This window comes from Siphateles boraxobius, unplaced genomic scaffold, assembly GCF_051911475.1.
Source record: "Siphateles boraxobius isolate OS27281-9 unplaced genomic scaffold, OSU_SipBor_1 22, whole genome shotgun sequence".
Classification (NCBI taxonomy): Eukaryota; Metazoa; Chordata; class Actinopteri; order Cypriniformes; family Leuciscidae; genus Siphateles; species Siphateles boraxobius.
Window position 1 is genome coordinate 7,442,218 of NW_027508833.1, and position 14,118 is coordinate 7,456,335.

General features: G+C 41.3%; 1 protein-coding gene and 1 long non-coding RNA gene across 5 annotated transcripts in view; one reads left to right on the top strand and one right to left on the bottom strand.

Moving 5' to 3' along the window:
- The window catches only part of LOC143746613 (uncharacterized), a 299,149-nt gene extending 289,783 nt beyond the window's left edge, over nt 1–9,366 (top strand). Inside the window, exon 2 of the long non-coding RNA XR_013206589.1 lies at nt 9,182–9,366. This is a non-coding gene — a long non-coding RNA (uncharacterized LOC143746613). The remainder of the gene's footprint in view (nt 1–9,181) is intronic.
- Nucleotides 1–14,118, bottom strand: part of otofb (otoferlin b) — a 60,025-nt gene that overhangs the window by 12,323 nt on the left and 33,584 nt on the right. For all 4 annotated transcript variants that reach the window (XM_077238516.1, XM_077238515.1, XM_077238517.1 and 1 more), the window contains exons 31-38: nt 12,213–12,356; nt 10,254–10,391; nt 10,039–10,166; nt 9,789–9,959; nt 4,413–4,573; nt 4,150–4,292; nt 3,974–4,062; nt 3,796–3,894 (exon numbers count right to left, since the gene is read on the bottom strand). In XM_077238516.1, coding sequence (XP_077094631.1) covers nt 3,796–3,894; nt 3,974–4,062; nt 4,150–4,292; nt 4,413–4,573; nt 9,789–9,959; nt 10,039–10,166; nt 10,254–10,391; nt 12,213–12,356 — 1,073 coding nt within the window. The remainder of the gene's footprint in view (nt 1–3,795; nt 3,895–3,973; nt 4,063–4,149; nt 4,293–4,412; nt 4,574–9,788; nt 9,960–10,038; nt 10,167–10,253; nt 10,392–12,212; nt 12,357–14,118) is intronic.

The following is a 14,118-nucleotide window of genomic DNA, read 5'->3' on the forward strand; positions in this document are numbered from 1 at the left end:
ACGAAGAGCTGGTCTGAGGTCCTGAGGCTTTGAGTTCTTTCCACGTACAACCGAAGGGCATGGACAGGACAGAGAAAAGCCAAGGCTGGGTCTGCCTCCTCCAAAGGCAGCGCTTGCAGGTTCACTACCTGGTCCCTGAAGGGAATGGTAGGAACCATGGACACGTATCCAGGTCGGGGTCTCAGCACAACGTGAGAGTTGGCCGGCCCGAATTCTAGCCACGATTCGTCGACCGAAAATCCTTGCAGATCCCCTACCCTCTTGATAAAAGCCAGCAAAGTCAGGAGCACCTTCTTTAGCAACAGGATCTTTACCTCTTACACTTTGAGTGTGGAAGGAGACAGCCTTCGCTCCAACCCATCTTGCAGAAAGGAAAGCAGAACACTGACCAGGCATCTTCGGGGGTCTTCCCAGTGGGGAGAACACTACTCAACGAACAGGTTCCACTTCAACGCGTAGAGGCGCCTAGTAGACGGGACTCTGGCCGAAGTGATAGTGTCCACCACCGACTGGGGTAGGCCACCTAGAACCTCCACATCGCGTCCAGGGACCAGACATGGAGTTTTCAGAGGTCTGGACGCGGGTGCAATAGAGTGCCTCATCTCTGAGAAAGCAGGTCCTTCCTCAGAGGAATGGGCCAAGGATAGGGCTGTCGCAAGGAGCATGAGTGGGGAAATGCATACTTGCGTAGACCCAGGGGCCAGCTGTGTGCCAGCGCATCTGTGCAAAGGGAGTCTGGAGAGGCAAACAGATTTACCTGTGTGGCTCCGAAGAAGTTCCCTTAATGCGGCCCAGCGCAAGACGTACTGCAAGCAACTCAAGGCAGTTGACGTGCCAATACAGTTGGGGCCCGTCCACAGACCCGAGTCTGCATGCACGTTGTAAGTGGCCCCCCAGCTGGCGGCAGAGGCATACGTGAATACCAGAGCATGCCTGGACACTTGTTCTAGGGGAACTCCTGACCATAGAAACAGCGGTCTCATTTGTAGCAATCCGTGCAGTGTTACTGTGGATGCCATATGCCCCAGGAACAGTTTCAGTAGACAGCTGTCCTGCTCTTGATCGAATTCAAGCAGTTCAACACTGACCGGACGAGCTTCCCTGTGAGTCACGCTGTCTGGATTTGAAAATTCGTTTTTGAACGGGAGCTTGTGCAGGGCCTGATTCAAGGTTCTCAAGTCCAAGATTGGCTGTAACCCACCGCCTTTCTTGGGTATAATGAAGTAGGAGCTGTAGAACCCTGTCTTCATATCGGCTGGAGGGACCTGCTCGATCGTGTCCTTCGCCAGTAGGACATCAATCTCTGCCTGCAATACAGGAGCATCATTGCTCCTCATGGAGGTGAAGTGGATGCCACTGAACTTGGGAGGAAGTTGGGCGAACTGAATCGCATAGCCGAGTCTGATGGTACGGATGAGCCAGCGAGACGGACTAGGGAGCACACGGCTCCAAGACACCGTGCAAGCTGGACCAACGGGACCACGGACGTACCCAGGGTGGGGCAACGTGGTGGAACACAGTCACTCGAGTCTGAGTGTGCTGTGCAACACTTACCTGGATCCAGGGTAAGGCAGAGGGTGCGAACCCGAACCGCACACTGCTGCCCGCTGGCGATAGAAGAGGGTGATGGGAGTTGCAAGGCACGGAAGCATAGCTGACTGCCATCCGCGCCCTCTGGTCTGTCGCTGTACGCAGTTCCTGCATAACCCCTAGGTCGAGACTACCCTTGTGCAATTCCTTGATCGCTTTGGTCTTGTAGACCTGCAGGAGCGCCATGGCATGCAGGGCGGAGGCAGCTTCTCTGCAGGCTTAGTAAGCCTTGCCCGCTTGAGCAGACGAGAACTTACATGCCCGGGAGGGGAGACGCGGATTACCCCACCAAGAGGTAGTGGTCTTGGGACACAACTGTATCGCCACAGACTAGTCCACTGGGGGGAGCTCCACGTACCCTTTAGCCACTCCGCCATTTGAGGATAGTGAGAGAGGTAAAGGCGTTAAAGAGGAGTGAGTGGCTTGAGGAGGTTGACTCGGCGGGGAAGTCCTCACTGTGATCCTCAGGTCACCAAGGCTATTAACCGAAGTAAGCTTCTTCTGGCCAGAAGAAGCACTCGATCTAGGAATATGTGAAGGGGCTCCACCTCTTTCAAGGTACTGGAGTCTCGACCGTAACGCTGCGATGGTCATGTTCCCACAGTGAGAACATGCGTCATCCATGAACGCATCCATGAAGCATGTGATGCAGCGATCATAACCGTCAGCTGGAGACATCCAGACCGCATCCAGAAACCCAGCCTGTGTGGACACTCAATCTAGTTGAAGATGCAACTCTGTACCCACTGAATGAACAGCAACTCGTTGAAGGCGCCCACTCTGACGAGCTGTGAAAACAGCTGTTTTATACTGCAGCTCTTTAGAGAGATCACGACCACCACTGCTCGCGCTGTCACACCGATACCAACTGGTAGAGGCTTCTTCCACAAAGACATTCGTCCAGCAGACACTCAGAAACAGATCCTTTGCAGGGCAGGAACACCATTCACCGTCTGGCTATGAAGCGAAAGACAAAGATGCCACGCCCCTGCTGCTCATTATATGCTCGCATTGCGAGGCAGAGCAGCTGATGCAATTACCTTATTTGGCTTGTTTAGTTTACACTCGAAGTGGATTGATCTGTGGAGCGAGATCCCCATTCGTCGGATCACCTCTGGCGTACGTCGAGATTGACCGACTGAAGGGAAACTTAGAACTGCGTTAAAAATGTCTGAATTGTTACATATAAACTCACAATTGACCCTTCGCAAAGACCCGCCCCCCTTAGTTACTGTCGCTATGTCCGACAAGCTACGCCGCTCTCACGCACACACCATGTTCTCATGCAGTGAAAAATACATCGCGGATCAGAGAGGAGACCGACAATACGCTGACAGACAGGACAGACCAGGTTACTTTTCGGTTACTTTTGATATTAAACATATTAAGCAAAGTCACACCTTTCAAATTTGGTCATTTTTAAAAAGAAATTTAAACAATAAATACCGTTTTGTGGCTCTTTAATGTGTATTGACAGATCGCTGTAGAGTCTCAGTTAAAGCTGCTCGTGAACCGATCATCTCTTCCTTCTAGTTCATTTATAGCATCAAATAAACATGAAAGAACATATGAAGGAATGTTGTTTTAACCGCGGAAAGGCGTCAGTATATTCAGTTTTTCAAGTTCAAATCCTCCCTTAATCTACTAACTCTCCTGACTGCTTTGTCGGACAAAATGGCGGATGGCGATGTATGATTGGTCAGATCTCCTGTCAATCAAGCTCCCTGTGAAGGGTCAATTAGCTTTTTTAATTTTTGAGTTTATATCTAACAATTCTGACTTTATTTTTAGCAATTGACTTTTTTCTCACTGACTTTATTTTTTGCAATTTACTAATTTTCTCACAATTCTGACTGTATTTTTTCGCAATTTACGAATTCTCACAATTCTGACTTTTTTTCGCAATTGACTTTTTTCTCACAATTCTAACTTTATTTTTCGCAATTTACGAATTTTCTCACAATTCTGTATATTTTTCGCAATCAACTTTTTTCGCACTGACTTTATTTCTTCCAATTGACATCTCACAATTCTGACTTTATTTCTCACAATAAAAAAAAAAGCAGAATAGCAAGAAATAATGTTAGAATTATGAGCTAAAAAGTCCCAGTTAGATCTTTTTTTACTCCATGGTGGAAACAAGTGTTCATAATATACATGTACTGTACATAGGAACAAGTGATTTCTGTGAAAAAGATCCTGTACCCTCTAACAAATATGTCACTTGATTTTTCTCCTGTAAAAATGTCATCGTCCTCCAGAACGACTTCATCTGTGTTCCACACGATCACCCTGAGCTCGAATCTGTCAATGACAAACAGGTATTTTGAGTATGCAATGTTCATCTGTATTTAGGCAAAAGCTTTCACCAAGTGGTTCTTACTTTTTTGGCTTCCTAGGTGAAATATCAATAGCTGGTCCAGGTGCAGGCATATCCTTCGGGAACATGTCCACCCACATCTCAATTCTCCCCTACATCACAAGCACTCATATTCACTAACGGCTCATTATCGCCATTTCGTTATCTGACAGTGGTGCTTTTGGGACATTATTCCTGACCTGCTCAATCCCAGGTTTATCAGGATTCAGGAGTGGCCTCGTCTCCACATGCTCTGGAACCAGCTTGCAGCCTATTCGAGGTATATCTTCCCAGTGTTTTAGTACAGCAAGCGCCAGGTGCTCATCTGTCTGTTTCTTCAGTCCTGCCACAGAAAAGTATGTGCATTTGTTCTGATGTGCTGCTCTCCGATGGGAACTCAGCAATTCAGAAGACCACCCTTATACTTGTTCCCTTTCGAAATGCTTTGTGAAAATGTACATACCATTTTCATCCTCAATTTCAGTTGGTCCCGTGTAAACTCTGTTTGCCACTTTCACTCTTCCTCCCGGGCCGAACTGGGGCGGATCCATTTTTCCATCTTTGCAGAGTTTGCCAAGGATTTGCGTTGGCTTCAGTGGGTCCCTCCACACATTATAGCCATGACTAAAAGAAACAGTTGGAAAAGTTTTGTCCATCCATCCTTTTTTGAAGCAATATTTAGGGGCTATTTATAAATTTTGTTTTAGTAAATTTAGAATATTAATTTAAACTAAAATAAAATTTAACTATATGAATTTTATATTTAATTTATTAAGTAATGAAAATGGTACATGTAGTTACACACTTAATTTATACAATGAACACCACCAGGGTTATTATCTTAACTAAAACTATTTAAAAAAAATCATTACTTGAAATAAATGGGAGAAAATATTAAAAAGTTGCTTAATTGATTTCAGCTGATTGCAACATTTCTCATTTTTCATTTAGTTTTACGTAAAGTACTAAAATAACTAAAACTGAAATAAAATTTAGGAATGCACCGAAATGAAAATTGAAAAACAAAAATTTAGGTTTTACTTCCCTGAAAACCAAAAATAAGTAATAAAATAATAATTAATCAATATTTAGATCTGGTGACTTTGTTCATCTCGTGGACAGTATGTAAAACCAACATGACCCCCTTGTATTGGGAAATATACTCACCTTCAGTAAAAAAAATTAACATATTTACAATATTTTGAGGGGACTTGCATATTTAAAAAGTTGTTGTTAAGCATTAACTTATAACGTTAATGTTGGAATTGTATTAATTTAATTTGTACATTTTTCATAATTGGTCTTTTATCCCCAGGATACGTCGCCCCTTTAGGGGTATAAAAATAGACTCCGTTCAATTAGTTCAATACCTAAAGGTGGGGTAAGTGATATTTGAAAAACGCTGTCTGAAAGTTGATCGGCCTGACACAACAAGACACAACAACAAACGTGTAGCCAATCAGCATTAGGGGGTGTATGACGGTGGAGGAGAGAGAACGAGCAAGAGGGAGATTTGAAGAAAGACTGTAGAAAGAGAGATGGCTGAAAGACATTACAAAAGCTCATTAGAATATCATTGGAAAATTAAGGGTTATGATCTGGAAAGAGATTTAGGACCCATGTTAATATTAGAAAACCTTTCCAGCGCTGGAGATAGCGAAGCAGGAAGGCCCTGAAAACGGTTGCTTTGATTTTGCTCCACACGTAAGAAACACTGGTTTTGAGGGTCATTGTTTGTCTGGAGCTGCTGTGCTGTTGGCAAATAACAACCAACTCTTTGTATTTACTCTTGTGTATGTTTGTTAATATTTTGTATATTTTATATATACTGTTTTATATTTTATACATTTTATAAATTTATATGTCCCTAAATTCAATTGAAAATGCAACTTTTAATAACTTCGGCAATCTCAATATTATTCAGCCCCTTCATCGCAAGCATTTTTAATACTTAGTAGAATACCTTTTTCTGTTCTGACCTACTGCAAAGGAGATGTATAACCAGACAGCAGCTTCTGGCAGCGTTTCTGAGGAATCTGAGCCTGTTCCTCATGAGCAATGACCTCCAGTTCAGTAATTTTCTTGGGTTGGTGCTGCAACCGCCACCTTCAAATCCCACCAGAGATTTTATACTGTGATGGCCACTGTTGTATCTTTCAGGACTTCTTCTGAAACCAAGGCTTGGTGGAATTTGAGGTTACTTGGGATCATTGTCCTGTTGGAAGGTTCAATGACACCCAAGCTTCAGCTTCCTCACTGACGGCATGATGTTTTCCTGACAATTCAATGAATCTATCTTGTCTTCCAGACACTGCAGGTTTCCAGTGCCAGAGGATATAAAGCAGCTGCAAACATCACCAATCCACCATGCTGAACTGTAGACTGTGTTCTTTACAGCATATGCTTCATTCTTCTTCCTCCAGACAAACTGCTGATCCATAGGGCCAAAAAGTTCCAGTTTTGTTTCATCACTCCACAGGACAGAATCCCTAAACTTCTATGGCTTATTTATATGATTTTGAGCAGTTTTCTTGTGCTTTTGATTCAGTAGTGGTGTAGTCTTTGAGTTCTGGCATGGAAGTCGCATGCGCTCAGTGCGCGCCTTACTGTGCAAGCTGAAACCTCAGTGCCTGTTGCCACCATGTCTTGCTGCAGGTCTTTTGCAGTCACTCAAGGGTTTTTCTGAACCTGCCTTCTCAGAAATCTGGTTGCAGCCAGTTGACATCTTCCCTTTTCTGCCCCGTCCAGGTAGTATTAAAGTTCCTTTAAATTTGAACATGCAAACTATGCTTACAACGGTATCTTTAGGAACATTTAGTGCCTTCGCTATCTTTTTGTATACTGTTCCTTGTTTGTATGATATCTGATGATATATGACATCTTCTCGTAACATTTGGGACCATTTTTTTGACTTGCGGACCATATTTCTAACCTGCATTGCAAACTTAGCCAGTTCAGTTATTTCATGTGTTCTAGCTCAAGCACACCTGGTGCAACTAATGAAGCCCTTGAATAGTTGCATCAGGTGTGCTTGAGACAACACCTGTTTTGCAGATTTGCGCTATTGTAAGGGATTCTATTCAGGGGGTTGAATAATTTTGAGACTGCAGAATTCATTAAAAGTTGCATTTTCAGTTGAATAGAATCAGTTGAAACATTTGTTATATTGAGCTATTTCAATTAATTTTGCTTGAAGTCTGTATATTTTGCCAATAAACCTGATTAGCAATGGGGGTTGAATAATTTTGATCACAACTTTGCATTAACATGAAAAAAAACTTTAAAAAAACTTTTAACATAAAGAAATTATGTATGAATATTCAAGGAAACCCAAGTTACAGTCCAGTAAAAGTTTATATAACGTTTACTTCATAAAAATCATTAAAGATTTTAAGCAAAAAAAATAAAAAAAAGACTACTTGATAAAAACAAAGCCTGAACTATCAACCAGAGGACAGAAGTTATGAAGTAGATTGTGTATAGGTTTTTCAGCAAAGTTTGGGTCATATTGATAATTTACAGGCCCTATTAAAATGTGCATATTAAATATGATACAGAAGGCTAATATATTCATAAATAGGCATTATGCTTATTGTTAAACAACATTTTACAAATAATGTTTAGTTTAAGTTATGAGAGAATAGATGTTTTTAAAATTTGGCTAAAATGTTGTAAGATGCATTGCCAAACAAGCATTGTTTTTTTAATTTAATTTATACCAATATATCCTGGGGGATACAAACATTAAAATAAAAAATGAAAGTAATGTTAGAAACATTTAAATTGCACATAAGGCATTTTAACATTTAAATTGCACATAAGCCATTTTTTATATAAAAAAAAAATCTTGCTGATTAAATAATGAAGTTATGGACATTGAATAGCTTTTTTTGAGGTTAAGTGATTGTATAGCTTTGAATTTCAAAATAAAATAAGTTGAGAGATTGCTTTATATTAAAAGTAACAAACCATAAAGCTTATTGTGTTTATTGGATGACAGGTGTGCTGAAAATGTTTACTGAAGTTTTGTTTACACTGCGCATCAACAGAAAACAGCACAGAAAAGATTTCAGATTTAAGAAATTAAATCATTACCCATTAAAATCGAGAAAATAATATTGTCAATCCAGAGCTAGTGTCCAAACAGCTGACATGTATAACTGTTATAGCTTATCCATGTTGTTTGCATGAAATAGATGTTGAACACAGTCTAAACATGGCATCTGAGTTGCACCAATTAAAAGTGTTTCGGTCCTCCAAAACCATTTCAGGCCGAAAACAGAAAGAGCTGTTTTGGACGAAAAGTTTCGATAGCCGAAATTTCGGTGCATCCCTAAAAATTATAATTAAAATGACAAAAACACACAACAAAATGACTAAAACTTAACACCAAAATTATAAAAATCAAGCACTGTGTCAGTTCTGGCCGGTCACGTTAGTCAAGCTTGCATAAGCTGACTCTCAGATGATCCACTTCTACCTATAGGAATATGACGCCTATCACTGTATACATATATATGCTCCTTCAGTATTATAAACAGCTATCGCGTTTCTCAGGAGCTAATTACCCTCCTCCATCCCCAGCTCCACCTCTTGCCCAGTCAGGATTTGGCATTCTGATTCCCCTTGAATCAGAATAAATTCTCGAATTATGTTGTACTTTAAAATCTTGAATTAATGATATCTGTATACGTTCATGTTGGTTCTGTTCTGTTTACCCTAAGGGGGGTTATTGCTGCTCTCCCTGCTCTTATCCATGCTAGGCAGCATGGATATGCAGGGAGTTCTCACCTAGAACGGAACCATACCATCAATCCAAAGTGAATGCTAGTTGTCAATATAGTATTTGACGATAGTGGTCCAGACAGAAATATAATATTATAGACCCCTTTTCAGTTGGTAAACATGATGACGTTTTTATGTGGGCAGAGCTTAGGTGGAGGCAGAACGATCCCTCTGGTCGCTTCACTAACGCTAGTTTGCAAGTTTTGTTAGCTTTTTTTTTAACAATGATGGGAGAAAATCAGATTTTATCTTAATGTGCAAGGTCACTCACTGTCCAGGACCGCGATTGTTATTTGCAAAAGTTAATTTTAAAGGACGGAACCAGATTGGCCGACCCGTACACGCTCACTCAATGGATGGACGATCTGACAGGATTAACGTTACCTCGGTTGAGTGGCCTGCCTTCTACGCCTGATAGAGAAACCGAGCATAAAGACAAAACTGAAGGCATATAAATCTTTAGATGCCTATAACTATGTGATGAATGGTCTTGACTTGTGGCAACGTTACATTGCGCGGTCCTGTCCAGCACCAAGGCCAGAAGACGACAATGTAAAGTAACATTACAGTGCAATTTTAATGATGTGAATATTTTCTAGAAATAAAAATATTTTTTATGTATTAAAATTATATTAACTATGTATGTGATTATTCTTTCTCACCAGGTTCTTCAAAAAGTCTATCACGATCAATCACAACAATGTATACAATCATAGATAATTCACAAATAATCACAATCATTTAGAAAACATTATGCGATAAAATTTCATTTTGATCCTGTAGGTGATTATTGCACCCAGAAATACAACAAGATGACATTTAATAAAAATAATAATAATTTAAGATCCTTATTATGTAGCCGAATCTGTGCTGGTTTGTATTGGCCACCTCCAGTTTTCACTTTGTTTTGCCTCTAGCTAACGCCGTGACGTACTGTAATTGTAACGTCGGCGCAAAAGGGGTCTATATCAAGGATACTAAAATAACACCAATGAACACAAACCCCATCAGTAAGTCACAAAGTGTTGATGTGTTTAAAAGAAGAATTGCCTACATTGCATATTTGGAGCTGATACCACATGTTGCTCTGTGTTTGCTGTAGTAACGGTTTTCCAAGTCAATCTTCGTCTCCCCAATTAGGTCATCAGTTCCCACCAAATCCCAGTCATAAATGGACACAGTGAGGGTAGAATCCATTGGGAGTGTCGCTTCAATATCAAAAAACCTGGGAGTTTGAAGGCAGTTGATGTTAACATTAATATTATCTAGTAGTGAATGAGAAGTCTTTAATCAACAGTACTAACTTTCCAAACACAGGGTTGAGTTGCTTAGAGATATAGTTTTCTTTGTCCTTGATGTCTGAATTTCCGAGCTTGATGGCGATATATGGGTCGGCTTTCCCATTGATGTCTGCGGGATGCAGATCTGTTGCCTGAGACAAAGACATAACAATTGTACAAATGGGAAAACACAAAAAGACTCAATGCACTGCCCTAAGGTATGTGGTACTACTACATACCCTGATGACATAGACCCGGACGAGGATGTTGATCGGATCGTTGTGTGGGATGTTCTGGAACATGCCCATGTTGGAATCAAATCCCGTTTCTCTGTACGCATCATCCGATGCAGAGACTTTGTAGATACACAAGGAACCCTACAGTAAACACAGCAAACAAACTCAGAGATGAGCTTCAGAATGTTGAATGTGTTTAATACATTTGCGGATCATTCTTTGGTTTACATTTTTTGTATGGTAGAATGTTTCCGAAGTACAAATCGCACAAAAATTTGACTTTGACATTTACTGTATCAAACTGTAAAAGGCACCTGTTTCATAGATCAATGATATACAGTTTCATGTTGTTGATATAAACAACTCCAAAAAATTTTAATCATCTGGGGCCAGATTGACAAAGATCCTCTTAAGAAAGTTTTTGTAGTTGTTACTCGAATTCGGCAAAAAAGTCTAACCACCTTTTGTTGGTAACATTAGTTAACTACATCGGTTAAAATGAACTAACAATTTACAGTACTTCTACAACAAAGGTTAATACATGCCGTAAGAACTGCTTATTGTTGCTTCATATTAGTTATGTTAACAAATGAGACCTTATTTTAAAGTGTTACAACTAAATATTTAGTTGTTTACGAAAGACGGTGTGAGAACTGCAATCTATTCTAGAGCAGCTACTTTGATGAAGCTCAAATAAAACATTTCTTCTCATTAGATTTGGTCACTAAATAATTCCATTTTTTGTTATTTAATAATTAATTAGTAAATAGTATCTCGCTGCATGACAGTTCTACATCACTAGAAAAGACATTTGCATAATGCCCGTACAATATTGTACAATGTCCGCCCCTCAAACAACCCGCCTCCAAACACATAATTTTACTGACAACTGATTCTCAAATCTCAGAGTTCAATGCAGGATTCGCAAAACATTTGTTAGTATTGGAGAGAAATATGGGTCAGTAATCAGTTTATTTGGACCAGTATATTTTCTACCGGATGTTCAAAATATGTAGTTTTGTATTTTATATTGTGTAAGTTTCCGGCTAACCGCCTGACTCACGTTATTACTGTCTCACTAAAATAGTTCTGCAAATCCACTGTGGGCCATTATTACCTAAAACTGTGTCCATAAATGCAGATTGTCTGTCGCTCTTACTACTTTGAGTAAAAATAAAGGATGGATTAAAGTTTGCAAAACAAATCTTGATGTTACATCAGTCATTTACGTTAGTGCTCAGCTTATTGATACAGTTCCTGCTTGTCCACCACAATAAATTAGAAATATAGCTACACATCGGTTTGTTGATGGACATACACTTGTTAATGCTGATGGTGAGGGATTACAGTTGAAACATCTCATAGTGTACCTCAAACTGAGTAGAGTATCACTGAGAAACGTCCTGCTCAAGTTGTCCTTGTGATGGATGACTAACTATTTCTTCCAATGTTTCATCATCGCCTCGCGCTCGGTTTGATATGGTAAAATCGACATCATTGTCATTGTCTGTACTGTGTGTACAATCGCTGAGCTTTAGGAAGCTTCCGTAGCTGAAGTTTATGGTAATGGGCGTATTCTTTTCAGAATGGGCGTATACGTGCACTGTAAGCAGTAGACCGTTCAAAATACTGGGTCATCTGGCCAATCAGAGCAGAGTATGCTCGCAGAAAGGAGGGATTTAGAGAGACTGATTCATCCGACAAGTCATTTGAGAGTCAGTGAACAATGTGGTGATGAGCAATGTATATTACGAGAAAATGAAAGTGTTTTTTGAACTTTGATGCATGTAAACCTGTTGTAGGAGACCACCAAAACAAAATCAGGAGCATTTAACATAGCATAATAGGGGCACGTTAATAATAATAATAGTAATAGTAATAATTATAAAGCATGAGTAGATGTGTCCAAATGTACATGGAGAATTAGGAAAGATGGAAATTGGGTAATGATTGACGACAAACCTTGAATTTGCCAATAAGTCTGTCTTCATCTGCTGCATTCTGCTCAACATCAGCATCATCAGAACACTTCCCTCGATACAGGTTAAAGGTGTGAAGCCAATCTTCAAAGGTGCCATACTCGTATTCAAGCTCTCTGTTGTACACCTGTAGAGGAAACAAGAATTCCCACACTCTTTTACACTCACAAGGCATCCCATACGTAGGGCTGGCCTGGGAGTCGATTTCCAAAAATAATCAATTCCAAGGTGTTGGAATCCATTCAATCAAAGGAAATTGACTCCTCTTTAAGAGCCTTTTTCAGTTATACAGAGCTAATCAATTATCTGCCTCTCACTTGCTAATAATGATTGGAAGTGCAATTCATTTCTGTGAACAGGTTCTTTTGGACGATATGTTTTAATGAACCAGTTCAAAAAAACTAATCTTATAAAGATTAATATTATTAATCTTATAATCAAAGATTTAGTGTTACATAAGATTGGTTTATGTTGTCCACAATTGAAGGTTCTGAACCTCATTACTGCTGGAACCTGAGCACACATCAACGGTCTCTCTTGTCGTTTGCACAGATAAGCCCACAGAGTTCCCCCGGTTGCATCAGCTGCATTCTACAAGAGGCAATTTCCTTTATAAAAGAGCTACACTTCGCATTGCATCTTGTGGCGAGCAGGATGAGGCCGAGGGATGTGAGAGAACGGCGCGAGGCCGGTGGCGTGATTGCCACACATCTTTTTAAAGATGCCGTTCCATCCTTGTCCTTCTGAGTGCGGGCGATTTCTCTCTCTCACGGAGGGCTACAAACGCTGTCTTCAGTGTTTGGGCCACCCTCGTGTTGAAACAGCATTCGTGAATGGGCCATGCGCTGCAGTGCATTGCAGTGCATTTATGCCCACAAAATGTTGCCACTTGGAGGAATCGTCCAAGGCGCCCATCCAAAGCTTGTAAGTTTACCTCGTCTCTGATGGTGAGGGCTTACAATGCTGAATGTCCAGGCCGCCTCTGCCCCGCATTCGATGACCATCCTGCAAGTTTATTAAGCTAAAGCACTGAAAGACCTACACAAGGGTAGTCCTGATCCAGAGCTCGGCAATTGAATAGGCCCTATGGGCTACAAAGGTCACTGCACAGGCTCTGGGTTGTGCGATGTCCACACTTGTGGTTCAGGAGTGCCCATCTGTGGTTAAACCTTGCTGAGATGTGGGATGACGAGAAAGTGTGCTTTCTTGATGCCCCCATTGCTCAAGGTGGCCTATTCCGCCACTGACTTTGCATAGTGTCTGTGCAAAACTATACTGAGGCTATCAAGCACATCTTGCCTTGGCGCGGGTCTTCTTCTAGACCCCTGAAAGCCTACGGAGCCTCCATTTGAAGGAAGGAGGTACCGCCTTCCTGTCAGCAGGCCACCAGGAACCCTTGTTAGGGTTCAAGGCGGTCCTGAGACAGGCAAATTCCTCTTTCCCTGGGTCACATACAGTGTTCATGGCCCTCGTTTTCACGATGGCCAGGCATCAGAGATTCACACCAGAACCTCGGTGGACGCGAACACTTTGCTTCCCCGTGTTCTATTGCAAAGGGTCTACACAGAGAGAGAGGTAAGTGTGACAAGCATCGATACATACAGAGGCGCCTATCCGCCACCACCATGAAAGTGTACATCACTGCAATAGTTGCTGTTGCGGCAAACCGTCCGCTGTCACGCCTCTCATCACACGGAAATGAACGCCAGATGAAGCTGGTTTCAATCAGCATGGCGCGCGCCTTGGGTTTGAAATGGTGCTCGCACTGCTAATTTCATTGTGTACTGTGAACCGCGTGGGCGCAGTGGAAACGTTGGGTCAAAGACTTTGATTTAAACTGCATGGGATCGCTTTGCATCTGAAGAGACTGCCAGTAAGAGGAAATGTCT